This window comes from Megascapheus bottae, chromosome 14 (genome assembly GCF_031878675.1).
Source record: "Megascapheus bottae isolate mThoBot1 chromosome 14, mThoBot2.hap1, whole genome shotgun sequence".
Lineage (NCBI taxonomy): Eukaryota > Metazoa > Chordata > Mammalia > Rodentia > Geomyidae > Megascapheus > Megascapheus bottae.
The window spans coordinates 46,542,501-46,566,118 of NC_143522.1; the positions used below are offsets into that span (position 1 = coordinate 46,542,501).

Below are 23,618 nucleotides of genomic sequence, written 5' to 3' on the forward strand. Positions count from 1 at the left end.
CTTTAATCACTAGGCCAAACTCCCAGCGCCAGAGAACCAATTCTTAAGGAAAGAGACTTTAAAGTGGAAAACTCTTGATGGATTCAGATGGATTTGTCTAAAATCTTTGTATTTTCATGATCACAAATAAATTTGAAAAAGCTTGACTATTTGAAAATAGCATTGATATTTCCTTGAACAACAACAACTTCTTGTTGTTCTCTCTAAAGAGAGAATCAAACCAACAGAATTGAAAAGGGAGAGATGCAATTCTATTTAAAAAGAAATTTACCACTTTTCATGTTCATTATTACACTTTCTATACAATAAATGACCAAAAATGTAAGAATTTAACATGAAGCGTCGTAAGTTGACTTAAAACACTTTTCAAATTTAAGGAGGGAGAGAGGAAAGGAGAAAAGGGAGCAAGGAAGGAAGGGATGGAGGGAGGGAGTGAAGGATGGAATGAGAAGTGGAAGGGGAAGGGGAAGGGGAAGTGGAAGGGGAAGGGGAAGGGAGAAGAGGGGAGGGAAGGAGGATGGGAGGGAAGGAAAAGAAGGGAAAGAGGAAAAGATATTTTTCCAGAGCACCAACTTTCCTTTATTAAGAATTTAAAAGTAGTTTTATGAATTTTAACAAATGTATCAATAATCAATACTGTAGTCTGGGAGGCTGTATATATGTGGGAGTAGGGGTATGTGAAAATATTATGACTTCCTCTCACTTTTGCTGTGACCCTAAAGTTGCTCAATAATAGAATAATCTTTTAAGCTGATAAAAATAATTCTTAATTTTAGACTATGTGGGATAAGCTTAGTAATGTGAAGTATTCCAATCAGGAGTAACGAATGTCAAAGCAGAGTTCAAAATAAATAATATAAGCAACCTGAAAACTGAATTGCCCTTGAAAATATTTTTGTATATCATTCTGTTTTCTACAGAGGCTAAGAAGATTCTAAGAGGCTAAGAGATTCATTCTCAGAAAGCTTTATGAAAATATAACAATCTCATTTATCTTAATACACTTTTTAAAATTATCTAATTTTTTAAATAAAAGAGTATAGTCTGCTTCATCATTCTAAGAATAGTATCAGCACTTTCTTAGGAAAGGAATCAATCCTTGTAGGCCAGTCACCAGAAACCTACTACCATACTCTTGGATACTTTAGGTGGATGTATGAGATGCTATTAGCATTCAATTAACTTAGGTCCTATAGAGCTACATAGCAAATGTAATCAGACATTGAGAATATTCTTTCTTCAGGCCTAGGGCATATAGGAAACTCACAATCTTAAATTAATACTTACATGAAGGTTTGTATTACAACAGGAATTTAATATGAACAAAATTATATTTTACCCTCCATGAAAACTATTAATTATATACTAATAAATGTACAAACGCAAGTTGTATATCTTGAGTAAACAAATTCTAATAATATTATGAACATACCTGAGAAGATGTTACTCTCATAATTAACATATAAAATATTGTGATTATAATCTCTTAATACTTTTAAAACTTTAACAGATTTACTTTCCACAGCTGGAAGGAGTAATAAGAATACCTACTACCATTTATTAAAGGGTCTTGTAAAATATATCAGCAATCATTTTTTTCATTTCTTTTTAAAAACATCTATAACCACACTGTCATTGCATTAATGAAACTATAATGTACTCTAGTATTTGAAACACATATAAAATAATTTCCTAATTCAGATATTGTAGTAAGTTTTTTCCATACAGCAAAACTAATGTTCAAAATAATCCTAAAGGAATTATCTTCCCAGAAAATCTGGGCTTATATGAGTTGAAAATTTTATACTCAAAGAAGGTGGGTAGTAATAGAGGACTGAAAATCTGGCACTTAATCATTTACAGTTATTAAAGTGATATTTCTATCATAGCAGTTTATTGATATTATTAATTTGCCTCATTTTTTCCAGTGAAATTGTGTCTTCTGCCTTCAAATATGAGCAGTAATCCATATTATTATGGATAGTTCTTATTTAGGAAAAATAATGTCATTACTTTCTATGAATCCAGTTACTAACCACAATTTAATGCCTGTAATTTAACACAGATTTACTAGACATGCAGATATATTCAAAATCTTGAATTTCAAGTATCTAATCGTGATGCCTGATGAATAATTTTTTTTGGTAGAAACAGATGTTCATTCTGATCAACTAGCCATTTCCTTCCTCTTTAAACACAGTTTATGAAAATAGCGTGAAGTTCAACTATTACATTTTAGTCCAATAAAATGCATAGGTATTTTTCCAGGGTGTTGTGGTTTTCCTAGTTATCTATTCATGAAAGATTTGCGAATCATGTAGCAGTACTAACTCTGTTACAGAAAGACCTGGTGAAAAGAATGTGTGTATATATATATATATATATGTATATATATATATCAAATCGAAAGATGGATAAACAAAAGATATAGACAGTAGCAATCATTCAAAGAGCTAATACAAACAGTACTTAAACGTAACTTACTCAAATTATTTTTGCTGAATTTTCTTTGTTTGGTAGGAAAAGTTTTTTATTTTCTATTTCCAACCATAGGAATCATGGCTATAGAAGATCATTGCCAATTATAAAACAAATGGACAATAACTACATTTTAAACTTACCAAAATTAATAAAATAGTTACTAGCCTCCAATAAGGTATAATACATGAAGATTGTATGAACATAAGCAGTTCTGTAAGTATTTTTTAACTTCTTTTGTATGAATACAGACATGATTTAGAATCATGATCACTTTAAAGCACAACTAGGCTTAAAGGAAAAATACTTAAAATTATGTAATCCATATCTAAATTTAGACAATACAAAGCAAAAAATTACTATGTGTCAAACACATATTACATAGATTTCCTAAAATAACAAACCTAAAAATAATATCGAAGAAATTCAATATATTTAAAGATTTTTACATAAAGCATTTCAAGCTATGTGAGTCTCACCATTTCTTACTTTTATTTAGTAAGAAATATTTAAAAGACAGAAGACAATATTTAATTTTGGTAGGCACGGTAACCTTTTTAACCTTTCTTAGGGAACACTGACCCCTAAAGGTTCTAAATTTAAATAAGTTTCACCAATTTCTAAACTTAAGTAGTACTCAGGCTTTATTTTTATCTGTATTATCATAAAGATTTTAATCTGTAATATCATAAATATGTAGGTATAGCGATTAACTATTTAGAAATGATTTTTGTGTATTATAGTGCCATGATACCATACTTCTGTTCATAAAATCTATCAAAATTAATGTAAGAAATATCAGGGATTTATAACAATATTCTAAACGATAATTCACCAGAGATTTCTGACCTAAGAAGAACAAGTATCTTGGTACCCATGAGGAATAGCATCAAAACTACCCAAATATATCAAAATCTGCAGATGCTCAAATCTTCTATACAAAATGACAGAGAATGTATGCATAGCCTACACGAACTCACCATCATTCCCAATTTTTTAGCCCCGTTCTTGACTCTGTAATACTTAATACTATGTAAAAAGCTGTTACACTTTATTTAGGGAATAAGTCCATACAGATCCAGTATTAAACACAATTTTCCTAAACTATTTTCTACTCACAGTTGGTTTAATTCTGATGCAATGGGCCAACTAGATGTTAAAAAGGCTTGAATTAATCAGTCACATGACAACTTGTTCTTTCTGACAGCTAGACTTATATAAGCATGCATTCTTATTTGTGACCTTTCATTTTATTTCTCAAAGAGAAAGTTTTCATAAAAAGGCAAAAACACCATTTACTTCTGAAGAGGAAAGAAGGTAGCAGCAATGCTCACATGGCAAGGCACATTTATTCAGATGTATGCTGTTTCCAATTATCTCAAAACACATATATTCAGAGTTGTGTTTTAGTTACGTAAAGAATCTTGGACACCTTTTTCAAGATGTTGATAATGACAAGAACAAAAAATTCAAATGTTACTTACTTCCCAGATTTACTTTTTGTCTTAAAATATTTAACAGTGTTTGTATAATTCATTCAGTATTTCTAACCATGATATTTAGGAAAACAAAATGATATAATTATATAAAATAAGCTTTAATTTACTTTTTTAAAAAATAGAATAATATTAAGTAAGGTAACTATTTACAAGAAGAGACTATGAACATTTGTGTAAATGGAACTTTGAAACATGAACCTTGCTATGGAGAGTTTGATGTAGAAACATATCAGTGACAACATCACTCAAAAGATACTGTTTAATTTTATTTCTTAATAATGTTTACTAATAGCCTCTTAATAAAAAGTCTTATTTCTATTTCTAATGTCAAAATCAACAATAAAATGCAGATATTCTCAATATCTGTGGTCTTGTCTACAGAAGCACTATGTAGGCACCTACATTTCCAATTCCTTTTCATAACTATTCTATAGCTTTAGTAGCTCCTTCCTAGACATCATTCCCTATTATTGTACATTTCTGAGAAGTACTTTTTCAGTAGCTTCTATCCCATTAGATTTATTAAAAATAATTTCCTTGGCTCCTTAAAGTTTTTTGGTTTCTAATTTGAGTGATGATTTACATAGTAATATGACCTATAAACAGGGAATAACAGACATACCATTCATTATTAGCTTACTTTTCTTTTTTTTTAATTTTCTACTAAGAGTAGTATAAATTTTCTAATTTTCTGCTAACCTGAGTAGAGTATCTTTTGAGTTCTTTGCAATGAAAATGTTTATTTGCTTGAACAAGAGAATAAAAATAACTATAACATATTACATTACCAGCTTCACACCAATACATTCTCATTTCAAACTTGAATACATAGTTAGTACAATGCAAAATTACGTGATCTACAGTCCATGCTAAAACTATTACCTTTAAAAACTTCGGTCAAAAAATTATATACTATTCTTTAATCATAATTCAGTCAGTTCCCTGGATCCTAAACTCATAACAAGCAGCCTACCGTCCAAAGTAAGAAAATTAGTAGTAGTAGCATAGAGAATCAGGAAATTTATAACTCTGGAAAGAAAAATGAATGCAAGTATCAGAAAAAGCAAACATCTATGAACTCATAAAGCATAGCATATTTCAAATGAATACCTATTAACTTATTTAATATAATGATTATAGGACAGTTATTAATCTTCAAACTTCTCAAAAATTTAACAACATGCTTGTTATGTAGTTAAAAAAAGAGGTTTGTTGTGAGAGAGTAAATAAAAAGATGGGCATAAATGTATAAGTCTTTAGTTACATGTACTATGTACAAAATGATTCACTTCCTAAGAACTCCTAAATTTCAATAGTTTACTACAATAGATCTTGAATGACCTTGTACAGGTCGCTTATACATCCTGGGAGCACTTGTTCTTTCCTCTCTGGCTCTTTCTCCATCTCTACCTCTGTGTTTTAAATTATGTTTCTGTTTCTGACTGTTTTGGCTTTCTCTCTTTAATCACCTCTGTCCATGCCTACCTGAATCTTCTGTATTTCCCTGTCTCTCTGTTTCTAGAGTCTTTGTCTCCAGGTATACATCTCTGCCTATTTCTCTCTCTGCAGGCTTCCATGGATTTACCATTTAGTGATTGTCTCTGGGTGGGTGTCATGGCATGTAAGTGATTACACATGTGTCTCTCGGTGTCTCTGTCTCCTTGTATGTGTTCTGTCTCTTCTACTTTCAATGTCTTCTACCTTTGCGTTTATCTCTCTTGGTTGGATCTACTTCACTGTCTCTCTTCTGCACTACACATTTCTACCTATGTCTCTTAATCTGGTATCTTTCTCTCTGTGTATTTTTTTTTTTTTTGCCAGTCCTGGGCTTGGGCTCAGGGCCTGAGCACTGTCCCTGAATTTTCTCAAGGCTAGGGCTCTACCACTTGAGCCACAGCACCACTTCTGGCTTTTTGCTATGTATGTGGTACCGAGGAATCGAACCTGGGTCTTCATGCATGCTAGGCAAGCACTTTAACACTAGGCTAAACTCCCGGCCCGAGTGTGTATATTCTTGTCTGTCTCCATTAATGTGTCTGTATCTCAGTGTGTGCTTCTTTTTAAGTACCTTTTTAAATCTCTTTGTTTCTTACTCTACTTTTGATATTTCTCTTTGGCAGTCTTTTATATTTTTTCCTTTTACTTACATTTGTTTCTTTTTTTTTCCCTGAATATCTTCTTTCCTCTCTACTCTCATTCTTTATTTTAGTCTTTATGTCTCTTCCTCTGAGTGCTTGTATATATCCCTATTCTGTGCATATGTATTATACTCTATGTGTATCTCTCTCTTAGAGACTCTGGTAATAGTGGAATTCTTTGAGTAGACCTCATGTGAGTGAGTGTGTGTGTGTGTGTGTGTGTGTGTGTGTGTGTGCACGTGCATGCATGCATGTACATGCGCATCTGTCAGTTTCTATCTGACACACTGGATAGAACAAACATACTCCATTCAGTGTCTTGAACTGTCACAGCACCTGGGGCTTGGTATTAATACCTAAAAGTCCTTACCTTTTGACCAGACTTCCATTTGTACTTCTGTTCTTGTTTGCTCTGGCAATATCTCTGGTTTATGCTCCACGACTATAGCTAAAATAAAGCCAACTGTAGATAAATAAACTTAAAACAATGCACCAGAACACATTTAATTCTTACCTTTGTTTAACAGAGAATTTACAGGATAAACGATTTTCTAAAACATTTACAATAGAACAATTAACTATGTTATTTCAACAGGTGAAATTAAATCTTTCCCTCAAAAAAGGTATTTTTCCACAGTTATATTTTCCTAAGTGAAATTTAGATTAAGCTTTCACACATCCTTGCACCGAACAGAACATTTAACTTAATTAACTTAAATATTCTACAACTACAATTCATGAATTTAAAAAAATCTCATTATTTATGCTATAAATTTTATATCAAAAACTTCAATTTTATTGAATTAAATTTACTATTTCTATTTTCACATAAAATACTTAACATAAAAGCAATATAAGATTATCATTCTAAATGTTTAAAATAACATAAAGCCCATTATTAACTTGTAAAATTATTGTTATTTTTGTTTTGTATTTAATAGTCAACATGATATGAGCTATACAAGTTTCTTTTTTCAGGCATGCTTTTAATGAGAATAAAATTAGATTTACCTCACAGCTAGACCCCTGAGTTCTTTAAAAAGTCCTCAAATAGAGCTGTAGTTATCTTCTCCTTTTCCAATTTTCTCTAAATATGTTGATCTGGAGTTGGCAATCTTTTTCTAAGTTCCTCATTTACTTTTGGATTAGCTGAAAATATAGGAAGTTATTAATATCAAAGAAATATGTTCTAGTCAATGAAGCTATTTCCCTACATATTGCCTAAAAAGGTTAATAATAATTGCAGTATTTTAATAAGATATTCATATAGCAAGACATGTAGAAAATACAGTCTTTAATAACCTCTGGAGTATTTTAAAACATGTCTTACAGGCCTTAATGTGCTTAGTAATATACTATTTAAAACCATAATTTTATCCCTCTGCAATATACAGTCACTCTTCCTCATCATTTACCCAGCTAATGAATGCCAGCAATTAGCAAAATGTAATCCCATTGCACAATCATTTTAATGCTTTTAGCACTCAGAAAAGTAAACACCAAATTAATACTGCTCAAGCCATATCAGATCCTAGTTGGAAGCAAGCAATTATAGTTCAGCTCCTCAGGTGTAATTAAATGATTGGAATGATTTAGTTCCATAAATGCAAGTTAATTCATAAGCAAGCAACAAATATACTGGGAGTAATTACAAGAAACATTGACAGTCTAAGCAGGGCAAATGCTTCCATGAAGCTGATGCAGTAAAATGCTGCCCTCTCCTGGGCATACAAGGGAATTACTCTGTGCCAAACAATCCCTTAACAAACCTAACTTTAAAAGCCACCAAATAAAATAACACTAAGTAGCATTTTTAGCTTGGTTTTACTGTACATATAAACAAGATTACATGTACATTTTATGTGTTTGTAAACACCTATATAGTTATTCTTTTCAAAAATGCACTGAGTCTAGAGTTCTAAAACATTAGATGATTACTAATTTTTTTTCCTTTTTGGTGCCAGTACTGGGGCTAGAATTCAGCATCTGGACACTGTCCCTGAACTTCTTTTGCTCAAGACTAGCATTCTCCCATTTGAGCCACTGCTCTATTTCCAGCTTTCTTGGTTGCTTAGAGGAAATAAGAGTCTCAGAGATATTCCTGTCTGAATTAGCTTCAAATCACAATCCTCAGATCTTAACCTCCTCTGTAGTTTGGATTATACCATCAGCCACTGCTACCTCGCTAATTCCTAAACTTTTAATGAAATCAACAAGGCTCATATTGTACCTACAGAATGTAAGTGAATATCTAGTACTCAACTAGACTGCCTGTCCACACCTATGATCTGTCAATACAAACATCTAACCAAATGGACTGCTCCAGATCATAATTAACCTACAGTTTCAAAAACAATAAGATTTGCAGGAAAATGTAAAATGAACATTTTACTGTGCTTTACTATAGTGATCTAAACTAATTACTTTTGATGGATTACTGCAATAATAAAAACTTAATCACCAGTGTAACTGCCACTATAAGCATATTTTAAGACAAAGAATAAAAAAAGTATTACATAAAATAAAATACAACTTAGTCTAGCTTAAGGATTTCCCAACTGTGTATCTTAGGATAAAAATTCAGAATGAATATACTTGTGTAGTATTTAAGACAGTTCCTTACTCTCCACACTAAACATTAAGAAGCTATGCTTTCAGAAGTTAATCAATGTCTGTGAGAAAAACATGCATTTGTAATACATACCCTACCCAGCACCATCCCTGTGCCCTTTTGCAGCACTGAGCATGTTCTCTAATAAAATACTTCGGTTTGTACAAGAAATATTTACTTCATGAATAAATGTTAATGATACTTGGAAAATATAATGTTTCACACCACATGAGCGCCTTTGTGGAGGGAAAAAGCTTGAGATTAATAGCCTACTTATTTATTTCTCAAATACACTACATTCCAAGTCATATTCTCTACAAACCATAAAAATAAAATAAAGCAAAATATTTTTTTAAAAATCCTGTAACTAAGTTTAAAATGTACAGCACATTTGCTTTGCCCTTGGTGTCAGAGTCTTATTTTTCAATTCATATCTTGTACACTGTAAGTTAATTGCTTTTGGAAAGTACTTATTATTCATGTAAAAATTAATGTGCCAATGTGTTTAAATCCTCTTAAATGATCATTCATGCATCTTTCTTCTTTAAGTACCAATGAAATCTGTCAAAAGATATCAATGCAAAATGATCTCAAAGAAAGTTCTAACAGAGATTTTTTTCTGCTAACACAAGATTTTCATATTCACCAACTTTACTTAAAATCCATTAATTTTTTAAGCTACTTTTAATAAATTCACCAAGTAAAATTTTTAGGCCCCATAGTCTGTCATTTGTGTTCCAGCTGACATTATGAATATTAATAACAGTGTTATCCTGATTAAATAGGCTTCATATGAAATCCCTGTGAATCCTATAGCTCAGACATCTCATTTTTCCAACTCTTTATGAATTTGGATTCAGACATTAAACTGGAAAAATCTTAAAATACAGATTTAATGGCATATTTGCATATTCTTAAATAAAAATTAGATGTTTTAATGATCAAAACAATTAAAGACATCTACATATTATAACAGAAATAAATTTCTTTATCATATAACCTATTTTATTTTTCTGTCCTCTTTAGGACAAAGAATTGAGGCTAATAAAATACTAATTCTTGTCCTTACCTTAAGGATTTAATATGAAGAACTTACTTTAAGTAAAATATACATTTATATTAAGGTAAATTGGATGACTTCAAAATGATAACTTATAGAGAAAGCAAGCTAACGGTTTTATTACTCCAATCTACACCATTAGGTTCTAGGAAACAAAATCAATTTCTTATTAAATTATAGTATATGTACTAGTTAAGGTCACATGTTTTTCTTGCAAAAACAAAGCTAACAAATTAGCATCTGTTAAATCAAAATCTTCTCTAATACAAATTCCTAACTTTATTCTTCCAAATTATTTTTAATTCTCAAAGGAATTGAGTTTTATTACAAAAATAAAAGATAAATAGGTAAGCAAAATTTTCTACCTCTCTAAATATATGGGAGTCTCAATATCTAATGGTTTCTAATATTCACATGTCAAAATTTACATTGAAAAACTTTAAATAAACATCTCTATGCTCAGAAATGTAATTTGATTATTCATATTTATTCAGCATCAAAACACTGTGTAAAACAAAAGTTAATCTTTGGCCAGTATAAATTTCCCAATTTGCCTAAAATTCATAATACTGATATTTAGCCATTAAAACTGAATGCCTTTTCATAAAGAAACATTCTATTTTATTTATAACATAATTTCCCTATTGTTTTATTCTGACTGCTCTAGTTTCATAATAGGTCATTTCCCCCTTCACCAGCCAATATAATCCTCAAAGCAAAAAAAAGTCATTTATTGATTTTATAAACCTTACTTTATTTTTTCTCACTCTTGTTCTGTGTTCTCCCATTATCTTTACTTGAACAATGTAAAGCCTTTAAACCATCAACATCATAAGAATCACTTCTTAAACTTTACATATGCAGCTCTCTGGGAACCTTCTTATTCAACTGGTCTTGGGAAATCTTTCTTTCTATCAAGCTTATAAGTCATGGTGATGTTTTTCTAAGGGTCATGTATGAAATAAGTCAGGTCTACAATCTTCCTCACCATGGCTTCCCTATATAGCAATGCCCAATTTCTAACATGAAGTTGAAATCATTCCTGAAAGGAAGTGTAATTGATTAGGACATAAATGCTTTGCTATGTTTGAATGGTCATATGACTTAAAATAAATTATACCAGGACCTAGATATGATTATTAAAAAAAATCCCTTTTTCCCCCTGATATTCATGTTCTTCTTTTGGAATTGATTTCCAGGACTCAAAGATAAAGAATCAATAACTCATTTATACATATTATGATTTCACAAATAATTACTCAATGTCTAAAATATAATCCAAAGTACTTGGTTAGATTTTTAGGGTTCTTGAAATGAGTAAGGGAAAAATAGGTTATGTAAAGAGCCCAAAGAGGCAAGGGTGCAATCAGTATGCAAATGGTTATGTCTTAACATAAAGAAACATATATACTTTTTATGTTTATGTTCCCCCCGCGCCCCCCCAAGAGTCATGGGGCTTGAAGTCTGGATCTGGGCACTATCCCTTCAGCTCAAGGCTACTGCTCTATCCCTTGAGCCACAGCCCACTTCCGGTTTTCTATTGGTTAACTGGAGAAACGAGTCTCACGGACTTTAGTGCCTGGGCTGGCTTTGAACTGAGATCCTCTGCCAATTTTACACATGGAGGTGACATATAACCAACACCTTGATATTCTCCTCCATTTCTGTTTCCTTAGTAAAGTGCAGTAGTAAAAAATTACAATCGATGGATTGATAGATAAAAGGCCAGGTGATATAGTTAGAAACTTGAACTAACAAAAATGCCCCCAAGTGGAATCAAATAAAAGGTGATCTGACTATATAGTACATTTGTTTTATACTATAAATGCAAGAGAAAGGTATAATGCTAGCCTGAAGAATAACAGTCTTGAGTTCCAGGAGATCAGACATTTCAGTGTGAAAGTGGGAAGATCCCATATCCAGGTCCAAGATAGTTAAGCAGAAGTTCCTTCTCCCTTTCTAGAGGTCAGCTTTTTGTTTTCTTCAGACTCGCAATTGACTGCCTGGCCCACTCATATAAGGGCAGTCTACTTTACCTAGTATACTGTGAATGTTAATCTTATCCAGAAACACTCTCAGGACACATTTAGATTAATTCTTGACCAAATAGCTGACAAAGTCAAGTTGAGACTTAATGCTCCATTTTAACTTTCAGTGATGTGAAATGCTTTTTTATGTAATAATTCCTTGATCACTAAAGCAATACACCAATGTAGAATTGTCTGTGAAAAACACATACAAAAATTATTTTCATGATAAATTCTTCAACTGTGAGGCTACTTAAATAATTCATAAGTGAACTAAGAATAAGATTTTTTTTTCTGTTGGTAGTGAACTCTGGGCCTGGGTGCTGTGCCTGAGTTCTTCAGCTCAGGGCTAGTGGTCTATCATTTGCTCCACAGCACCACTTCCCGCTTTTTCTGTTTATGTGGTACCAAAGAATCAAACCCAAGGCTTCACGCATGTTAGAAAATAGTCTCCCACTAGACCAAACTCCTGGCCCAAGAAATGAGATTTTTTAGCCTGGGATGGTGGCTCATGCCTGTAATCCTAGCTACTCAGGAGGGTACTTTTGATCTGAGGATCAAGGTTCAAAGCCAGCGTGGGCACAAAAGGACCTGATACTCTTTCCTATCTCCAATTAACCTCTAGAAAAAGGGAAGTGGAGCTTGGCTCAAGGGTAGGGTGATAGCCTTGAGATGAAGAGGTCAGGGCCAGTGCCCAGGCTCATGAGCAGGGTAGTAGCCTTGAGCTGAAGAGCTCAGGGACAGCCCCCAGGCTGTTATCAGTCCCCATAATTATATGAACCACTCTATTATAATAAATATCTGTGTATGAATCTTGTTTTAGTTATTTCTGCAAAGAACCTAACAACTACAGTCATAAATGGACAAAGACTAAGAGAAAATAAATATTTGGTGTTTTCAATAAATAACTTCTATGCTTTCAAAATTTGGAGGACAAAACAGTATACACCATTTTGAATATTGCAGTCACTTTCGATGCAAATTGCAAATGATATGAGAATGGAAATGACAGCGGCACAGCCTCCTAGTTAAAAAAATAAGCAAAAACCTTAAAACCATAGTATTTTCAAAAGACTAATCACATACCAGGCATTTATAAAATATCCTTAAACTTTTTGCCCTAAGCCAAACTAAACTAAATCACTTAATCTAACATAGGGCAGAATTTAAAAACAAAGTCAGCTTATAAAATAGTTTTTCCAGAGAACAAATAGCCTGTTTTCTTAAGGTTCATGTGGTGCCAAGTTCTGATGCAATGACTACTCCTACACAAAAGGCTTTCACTTCCACACAACCAACTAAAATTCTTGGCAAATCTAAGGTAAAAAAGTATTAAAGCAAGTTAAATCAATTCGCAATAACAATTGTTAGGGGAAGCCACTAGAAATCAAATAATATAACAGCTACCAGAAATGTCTTTCTAAAATAAAGTAAAAGTAACCCGATAGTCTTTTTTGTTGTAATGCTAACAGACTGTCTAATTGAATAAATTCCATCTCAAACTATTTTATATTTTCTGTAATTTAACAATAAAAATAAAAAGAAACATTAATATAGGCATATACATCAAAATAAATATACAGTAATAACATTTAAACCAAGTTTTGAACTTAATAACAACTTAAATCAATAAAATGTTTAGTAATATAATTTGCCAACATTACTGTACCAATTTATTCCCAAAAGGCAAGGTTCATGCCAACTAGGCACTGTGTTTTTTTTTAAATTCAATACTGAACATAGTTTGTTTTGTATAATACAGTTACTAAAAATAAGCTTCTAAACTAAAAAAGAAATGCTATCCCTATAGCTCAAATTTCTTATCCAATATCAAGAAAATTACAGCAATAACTATTCCTTCTTTTAACAGAAAATATAAAGCTTACATAATTTCTTGAGTTTTATTTTTATCTTCCATTCCTGGGGCTTAAACTCAGGGCCTGGGCACTGTACCTGAGCTTCGTTTGTTCAAGGCTAGCACTTTACCACTGTTATCTCAGCACCCCTTCTGGCTTTTTGTGTTTCTGTGGTACTGAGGAATTGAACCCAAGGCTTCATGCATGCTAGGCAAGCACTCTACCACTAAGCCACATTTCTAGCCCTTAAGTAGCTGTTGTTGTTCTTCTTCTTTGTCTTCTTCCTCCCCCTCCTCCTCCTCCCCCTCCTCCTCTTCCTCCTCCTTCTTCTTCTTCTTCTTTTTGGTCATGGGACTTGAACTCTGGGCCTGGGCGCTGTCCCTGAGCTCTTCAGCTCAAGGCTACCACCCTACCCCTTGAACATAGCACCACTTCTTAATTTCTGGTGGTTAATTGGAGATGAGTCTCACAAACTTCAGTGCCAGGGCTGGCTGGCTTTGAATCACCATCCCCAGATCTCAGCCTCCTGAGTAGCTAGGATTACAGGTATAAACCACTGTGCTTGACAGAGTCATTCTTTTCTTTCTTTTTTTTTTTTTTGCCAGTCCTGGGACTTGAACTCAGGGCCTGAGCACTGCCCTTGGGCTTTTTTTCTCAAGGCTATAGCTCCTACCACTCGAACCACAGCACCACTTCTGGCTTTTTTCTATGTATGTGGTACCGAGGAATTGAACCCTGGTCTTCGAGCATACTAGGCTAGCACTCTACCACTAGGCTAAACTCCCAGCCATTTTTTTTTTTTTTGCCAATCCTGGGCTTAAACTCAGGGCCTGAGTGCAATTCTTGGGCTTTCTCAAGGCTAGAGCTCTACCACTTGAGCCCACCACAAAATTTCTGGCTTTTTTCTATGTATGTGGTACCAAGGAATTGAACCCGGATCTTTGTGCTTGTTAGGCAAGCACTCTACCACTAGGCCAAACTCCCTGCCCTGAGTGATTCTTAATAAGTGATTTCATTCATGAAAAGTATATAACAAGAATATGGTACTATTAAGAAAAAGTAGTATATATATACAATGGAATTCTACTCATCCATTAGAAAGAATGCTATACCATTCGTGAAGAAATAGATGGAAAAATTATATTACATGAAGTAAGCCAGCCTCAAAAAAACATACATTGCATGTTTTCCTTTATTATGATAATTAGAATGTGCTTCTACATCTACAAGTAAAGAAATTGGATGGCTAAAAAAATAAAAAGTATGGACTGGGTGCTGGTGGCTTATACATTTAACATTAGCTACTCAGAAGGCTGAGATCTGAGGATGGTGGTTCAAACCCATCTCAGGCAGGAAAGTTCATGAGGCCCTTATCTCCAACTAACCATCAGAAAATTGGAAGTGGCACCGTGGCTCAAAGTAATAGAGCTGAAGAGCTTAGGGACAGTGCACAGGCCCAGAGTTCAAGCCCCATGAGTGACAATAGATAGATAGACAGACAGACACACACAGATGGATAGAAGGAAAAAATAAGACTATGGAACACAGCTTGACTTCATAAACAATTTTTATTTTTCTTGCAACTTAAAATGCATTATTTTCAATTCTAAATTATACAAAAGTATTGTTATCTCTAGCTATAAAATTTTATAGAAATGCATATTCAACTAAAAGTGCTTCAGAACTTTATATATTTAAAAATCATCTTAAAATGAAAATCTGACTAAATTTTCAATACCATCTACAAAATCAGTAAGTAAAACAACTCTCTAGCATCACAAGCAATTTATGAAATAATTTAGACAGCATATGCTATTTTAAAAAGATGTTTTTCCAAAAGACACTAATTTTTTTTTTATTATTTTAAAGTAAAAGGCTACATCTTAAAAAAAAAACTACCCTGTGGTGTATTTGTGTAATATAATCATGATTATTATAAATTCACTCTGAGTTATTTTAAAATAAATAAAATTCTGTGCATTTTATCATAAAATCATTTTTAAGCTGCTTACAGCAATGCTTGTTAAGACTGGTTTCAGACATGGGAAGGAAGGTTAAAGGAGAGTGATGGAGAAGTGTCTGACCAAGGAAAATCGAATACATATATAGGTATGTGAAAATGAACTTCCTATAAAACAAAAAATAATATGAGGAAAACTATTTATAAACTGCAAATAATGTATTACATTTATGACAAAGTATGTCACAAATATTAAAATTATGACAAAACAGTCAAATATCATATACTTACTGAAACTATACAATGAGTACTAAGAAAGTACTATTCTCAGACAGGAAAGGAGCTTGAGAAAACAAAGAAAATATGATTCATACAATATATAGACCATGGAGATGTGAATAAATCATGATTAGTCAACATAAATCATAAAGGATATATGTTGAAGACGGATAATAGATACATGGTTGTTCTCTATTTTGCATACATCTGTAATCACTCATAATAAAGACTTATATATTCATTAAATATCTATTAAATATACTATACATACTACATATATAGTAAAATACAATATACAGGATTTACTTTCTATCAAAATTCATTGAAGTTTTCCACAGAACCAATAATAAACACTTTTTTTTATATTATTTTGAGTGTTCCTTTTTATATGAAAATATTATCAAAATCCTTCAATATCTTGTTTGATCTGTATAGATACACACACAACATAGCATACATAATATCTGTCCTGATTATGTTCATATACATCCACTCATGTCATTAAAAGTCTACAATTTCAGTGGCTGAGAGGTGTCGCCTAGTGGTAGAGTGCATGCCTAACATGCACAAAGCCGAGTTTAATTCCACATACACAGAAAAAATTAAAAGTGGTACTGTGACTCAAATAGCCTTGAGCAAAGAAAGCTCAAAGACAGTACCCAGGCACTGAGTTCAAGCCCCAGGATTGCCCCCCCCAAAAAGTCTACAATTTCTATTTTATCATGCAGAACTGAGTATTATAAGGTAAAACAGGATTAAGTATATGGATTTTATTTAAATGTTATGGACTTACTCCCTGACCTTTAGAGTTAACAAGTTTTTCAACTTTGTTACCAATGATCTACTGCATGAGAACTAGTAACAAGTTTTTTAACTTTGTTACCAGTAATCTACTGCATGTGGGAACTAGGGTTGGATACACTATGTCACCTTTAGCAAACATTTTCCTCACCAATCTACTCAAAAGCCATCTGTTATATCTGAGGCAACATCCTAGTTACTTATTGCTATTGACTTGCAATGAAAGCAATCATGTTTATTATTTGTCATAGCTACAAAAATATGAAATATTTTCTAATTTTAAATAAAATTCATTTCATTGCAAATATTATCCACTTATAGAATATTCATCTTCTTTTAGTTTTTTAAGAGACTACAAACTTAAATCCCACTATGACTGAAATAATCAAGCATTTGCCAGAATGTCTTGATATTTATTGCTCTAAACATTTTGACTAAAGTATTTTAAAATATATAGTTAAAACATAGGTAGTTTAAAAGGAAGAGAAATATTCACATTTTAAAATCAAGTCCTTTTCATTTAGTGAGTAGATTGTAAGTCAACTAGTCCAAGAGAATGTTGAGGCTAAACAGGCTTAAGGTTACAATTCTACTACACAGCCTCTCCCCTTCTTCAAATAGAAGTTACTTACTGCTAGATATCCACAAAATTTCTTGGCCAGACACAGCCATAGGCAATCTAGGTAGTGAAGTGAAAAAGAAGGTCAAAATGGAAACCTTTTTCTTATACTTAAGCCAACCAACGAACATAAACCTGGGTCAGTAGGCTTAATCTCATGCTGTGCAGGCAAAAGTTTTTTAAAAAAAGGTTGTAAGTCAATTCCTATGAGCTAATTTCTTTCGAAAGTAAATTTGGAGACAAAAAAATGATACCATATCTGTAAGAATCTTATATAAGGATACAGTACAATATAAAAATGAAATGGGGATTCACATTTGAATAGAAATGGCAAAGCAATCTAAAGTCAGCCTTGAAAATATACATAAGCCACAAATTGTCAAATAAAGTAACACTGTTCATTAAATATGATCAAGCTATTATTAAGGAGAACTAAACAGAACTCTGCGATAAGAAATATTTTCACTGAAACTGATATTCAAAAAGTAGATGAGCAATGGAATACAGAATTAAAAATCTGGAAGCAGAAATGAAGGGATTTATAAAGTTCAGAGTAGTAGAACTGGATTATTACTAGAAAACTAAACTAATGTAGAGGGGTGTGTAAATAAATAATGTACACATGCATACATTTACATGTGACTATAATAACTTATTGCACCTAAGACCAAGAAGAATAAAACAATACAATGCATATTCCAAAAGGGAGGCGGGTAAGAAAAAAAAAATGAGTAAGAGTCCCCCAAGTACAAAACCCAACAGAGAAAGCACTAAGTCTTCAGACACCATAACAATCTTTTGCTTTCTGTGGTATTACCTGTACATACTGGGTAAAGACTGGATGGTTAAGGCTTGGACAACCCTGTCACCATGTCTTCTCTTGGGTTACATCCAAGCAGCAGCTCTCACAGATTTTAGCTAAAGGGTTAGCCTGAGCCTGTACCTCATTCAAGTGGGAACTGCAATCTGCTAGCTCTATAGTTGCACGTTTTATGACTAGCGCAGTTTCCTAGACGCAGCTTTCTCCCTAGAGCTGCTCTAGGTGTTGCCTTGGTAGGAACTCTCCACAGCACCTCAGTCTATGACCATTTCAGCTCACATTTCCATAAGTGGAACTCTTTATGGAAGCCTATTCCCTGCTCACTTCTCTATAACATTCTCTAGGTTGTTTGCAAAATCCTTTGAATTCTAGAATACCCTGGACTGTTTGCAACATCTTCTGTAATGACAAGGATGGTTGTTGTGTAAGTTCCAAAACCTTTCCCTCATTTTAATTTGAGACCTGACTTTTATTGTCTATATTTCTACGAACATGTTCTTTCCTTCATGGCTTAAAACATGACCTTTACCTTGGACAAGCACTCTAGCAATGATGTATTTGTGACTCTCAATAGATCTCCACACCAGTGGTTTAAATGTAATTAATAGAGCTTTAGCTAGAGTCAGCACTATTCTCTTCAGAATAAAGCCTCTAAAACAAGGAGCCCAATGAACTATTTTTTTTTTTTTTTGGCCAGTCCCAGGGACTGAACTCAGGGCCTGAGCATTGTTCTTGGGCTTTCCTAAAGGCTAGCATTCTCCCACTTGAGCCATAGCACCACTTTGGCTTTTCTATGTATGTGGTACTGAGGAATCGAACCTGGGTCTCTGTGCATGCGAAGCAAGCACTCTACCACTAGGCCGAACTCCTGGTACCCGAAAAAATCTTTATAATAGAAATGAAAAGCACATTGATACAGGAATGTAGTCAAAATCACTTAGCCATACAAATGACATATGCAACAATATGTCCTATGTGGGTAAGAGGAGAGGAAGTTTAGCTACTTCACTATCTTGGAAATCATTGGTCGATACTGCCCCATCAGACCGGGCATGATTGTACACAGATATAATCCCAGCACTCAGGAAGCTATGGTAGGAAATTCGTAAGTTTGAAACTAGCCTAGGCTAGCAAGACTGAGATATACATACATCATCTAAAAAATAAAAGTCATAAAAGCTTACCACTACCTCAGGTCTTCACAGTACGGACTGTGCTGTTATGGATCCTATTCCTCTTCCAGACAAAGCACAAGCTACTGAAGCCAAATGACAATAGCCACTTGTATTCTTTTGTAAATCCAAGATAAGCTTTAATGTTAACATGCTTTTAGCTGGAAATAAAGCACAATGAGCAGTTTGGTTTTTGGTTTTTTTTTTTTCAAAAAACTGCTACGAAGAGTAGCTTTTCACTGCCTTATGTCAACAGGGTAATCTTTTACATTTACTAGCATGACACTTCCTATTTAGGTTGTGATGACTTTGAAAATCAGGATATGCAACATTCAGACAGTAAACTGTCGCATAAAAATGTTAAATATAAATGCAATATAGCCCTTGGTGAAAAAAATTCGGAAAATTCACAAAATCTTAGATCATGTGGAAGAAAGGACTTAGGTAAATGGAAAATAAAAAGTACAAAAATCCCTATAAAATATGATTTAAAAATTAAAGTATTGGGTCGGGGAGTGTGATCTACTGGCAAAGTGCATGCCTAGCATAAATGAAGCCCTGGGTTTGATTTCTCAGTTCCACATACACAGGAAAAGCCAGAAATGATGCTGTGGCTCAAGTGGTAGAGAACTAGCCTTAAGAAAGCCCAAGGACAATGCCCAGGCTCTGAGTTCAAGCCCCAGGACCAGCAATAATAATAATAATAATAATAATAATAATAATAATAATAAAAGTCTAAGATGCTGAGGAGTATGTTCAATTTACATTTCTGGAACTAACCTTGAGTTAATAAAAGGAGAACATTAGATTGCTCAAGCAATTCAAAGACAGTACAAATTATATAAAATATGAAAATGGATTGTTTGATTAAAAACCAAAATAGGAGACACCAGTAAAATGATGGACTAGAAAATATTAAATTCTTGTGACTCCATTAACCATAAACCAACTAGCACTCTGGAGTGCTGGAAAACCACTAAAATTTTCAACAACCAAGGAAACAGCCAAGAAAAATTCATCCTTAAAAATAATAGAAAACGAGCCGAAAGTTTGGCCTAGTGGTAGAGTGCTTGCCTAGCATGTACAATGACTCCTCGGTACCACATATATAGAAAAAAAAAAAAAAAAAAGCTGGAAATGGTGCTGTGGCTCAGGTGGTAGTGCTCTACCCTTAAGAAAGCCCAAGGACGGTGCTTAGGCCCTGAGTTTAAGCCCTGGGACAGGCAAAAATAAAAATAAATAAATAAATAATAATAGGAAATGGGGGCAGGAGTGTGGCCTAGAGGTAAAGTGCTTGTCTAGCATGCACAAAGCCCTGGGTTTGATTCCTCAGTATCATATACTCATAAAAAGCCAAAATGATGCTGTGGCTAAAGTAGAAGAGCTCTAACCTTGAGAAAGCCCAAGGACAGTGCTCAGGCCCTGAGTTCATGCCCCAAAACTGGCAAAAAAAAAAAAAAAGATCTGAGAAGCTTGTAAGTTTTCACTTCAGGCTGATTGCTAGGCTCAGAGCAAGCCTCTGAGAGCTGAGTATCCTATGTCAGAAACAATATACAAAAAGTAGATGATCCTTTGCCATTCAAAAAAAAAGAGGCCATGACAACATTAGCTAAACTCAGACTAAATGAGATCACACACAAGAAGTAATATGTAAATAATATTGTGGAAGAGCTAGGAGTGTGGCCTAGTGGTAAAGTGCTTGCGTAGAATGAAGGAAGCCCTGGGTTCAAGTCCTGGATACCACGTACACAGAAAAAGCTGGAAATACTGCTGTGGCTCAAGTGGTCGAGTACTAGCCTTGAGAAAGCTCAAATAATATTGTAGAAAAGTCTTAAAGGAAATATTATAATGGCCTTCAACAGAAAAGAAAACAGAACTTTTCAGTGAAGATAAACAAATGGCCCAACAACACATAAAAAGATGCTTTAAATCACTATTAGGGACACAGTCCAAATTACATTGGGATTTCGTTCAAACCTAATAGGTTATCTATTACCAAAAGAAAATGTGAAAATATCAAGCCCTGCAAGGATGTGAAAAAAACAGAACCCTGTATATTGCTGATAGGAATGTAAAATGACACAAAAGGCCAAATCAATATAAGTGTACTTAAATGAGAAATGGGAAAATAGGGACAAGAAAGTAAAAAAGAAGTTAGTAGGGGCTTGTAGAAGAGGAAATGAAGACTTACTGCTTAACAGGCAGTTTGTTTGGAGTGATGAAAAATTTTAGGAGACAGTGGTTATAGTTGAACAACACTGTGAACATACTAGCACAAAATGATCCACTTAAAATGGTGATTAATAAAATAGCCTTGTAACTGTACACAGTTACACACAATCACACAAAAATAAACAGTAATTCTTAAAAATGGTCTCACATTTATGATTACCAAATTGCGTGGAAAGGCATCCCCAGACAATGAAGAAAACAAAATGTTCAAGGTAAACAGTAATATCTATTGAAAATTGTGGAGAAAAAAACAGGTTGAATTGGGTAATAAAAAGAAAACAAGTGGGGGAGGGGGGAAGGGAAATGGGGACCACGACATGTGAAAGGGTATCAATGTGTGGGAATTAAGGCACCATTTATCTGGCAAATACCATGTAACCCTTCTATTAATTACAATAAAAAACATATATATATATAAAAGAAAACAAAAAGAGCAATGGGCTATATTGCTAAAAACACCATTACTTTTTTTTCTCCACAAGAACAGTATTATGAGACTGGAGAAAAGCAGTTGATTCATTTCTCTCTAGAATATGAAAACTAATACTGTCTTATGAAAATAACCTGAAGATTTAACCTAACTAACTTAAAAGACATGAGTCACATATATGTTACCTATGTTTATGTAAATTGGTTCTTGAGATGCCTAACAAAGATTCTATCTTTGCATGAGTTGGGATGAAGTGTAACAGCAGAAAAATGGTTTAATCTGTTAGTGCAAATGAAGATAACTCATCTCCTGGAAAAATTTACACAAATGAAAGTTAAAATATAATTGCAGCTTACTTGATATGTAAAAAGCCTGATTTTTTCCTATATAAAGCATGAATGCAAATCAAACACTATCATGCTTAGCATTCACTAAATAAGTTCAGTCTCTAGGAATGAATATGTCACAATATAGTTACTACAATCACTCATACACTCACCCATGTAATTCAGAAAAAAGCTACATAGACTAAATTTTATTTGAAAATCTAATTGACTATACTCTATATTTGGGTGAATATATTATATTTAAATTATACTTATGCTCTAAGTACCCAGTGCCAAAATTAGTGGTGACACCAACCATCAAGAATATCTGAGTAACCTTTCAGATAGATTAATATTACTGAACCAAATTCAAATGATGTTGAGTCATACATAGTTTACCATGAATCCTAATAGTTATAGCAAATGGTGACGCTAGAGGGTACTCTCTTCTATAATGCTTTAAGATTGGCAGTTTAGAAACATGAAAATTCATGAGTAAAGCTAAACCAATAATATAATACACACAGCTTCCTCTCCCCATCTTCTGGAGCCTGGGAGAGGGCACGGTACTATTATATGCTACCCTGAAATCTGTTTTTCCATGATTTTATGCTGCCCTAATGTTTTTTGCATGACTTCCAATTATGTTCCTCTTTTTCTTAAAATATAGGCTCTCCTTTATTTACTGAATCTTCTCATTGATAGGATCAAGATAGCTCTTCCACGAGCATGCTGTTAAATATTCCACATACAAGTACTCTGTTGGATATATAATCCCCAAATACTTGAGCGAAAAAAAGAAAATAACAATTCAAACTCAAAATTAGGAGGCAGAAAGAAATAACAAGGACCAGGGCAGAAATCAGTAAGTTAATGACTAAAAAGAACTATATTAATTATCAATGAAACAGAAAGCTGATTCTTTGAAAATATAAAGAAGATTGACAATTTCTTAACCAAACTAACCAAAAGAAATGGAGAAGTGGCTGGGAATGTGGCTTAGTGTTAGAGTGCTTGCCTAGCATGCATGAAGCCCTGGGTTCAATTCCTCAGTACCGCATAAACAGAAAAAGCTGGAAGTGGCACTGTGGATTAAGTGGTAGAGCACTAGCTTTGAGCACAGATTCAGGGACAGTCCCCAGGCCCTGAGCTCAAGCCCCAGGACTGGCAAAAGAAAAAGGAAAAGAAAAGAAAAGGAAGAAATGGAGAGGAAACAAATTCAAGATGACAAAGAGCAAATCACAATAACCACAACAAAATTCATTAGATCATTGGGAAATGCTTTAAAAACTCATAGTCTAAAAATACTG

General features: G+C 33.5%; 1 protein-coding gene across 7 annotated transcripts in view; it reads right to left on the reverse strand.

The window, feature by feature from the left end:
* Mipol1 (mirror-image polydactyly 1) overlaps positions 1-23,618 on the reverse strand; it is a 268,040-nt gene that overhangs the window by 210,778 nt on the left and 33,644 nt on the right. For 6 of the 7 annotated variants that reach the window (XM_090345136.1, XM_090345140.1, XM_090345141.1 and 3 more), the window contains exons 2-3: positions 7,127-7,264; positions 6,486-6,563 (exon numbers count right to left, since the gene is read on the reverse strand). In XM_090345136.1, the coding sequence (XP_090201262.1) occupies positions 6,486-6,504 (19 nt within the window). In that variant the 5' untranslated portion in view covers positions 6,505-6,563; positions 7,127-7,264. Of the gene's footprint in view, positions 1-2,484; positions 2,570-6,485; positions 6,564-7,126; positions 7,265-23,618 lie in introns of those variants that run through there. The other variant, XM_090345139.1, reaches the window with a different exon arrangement.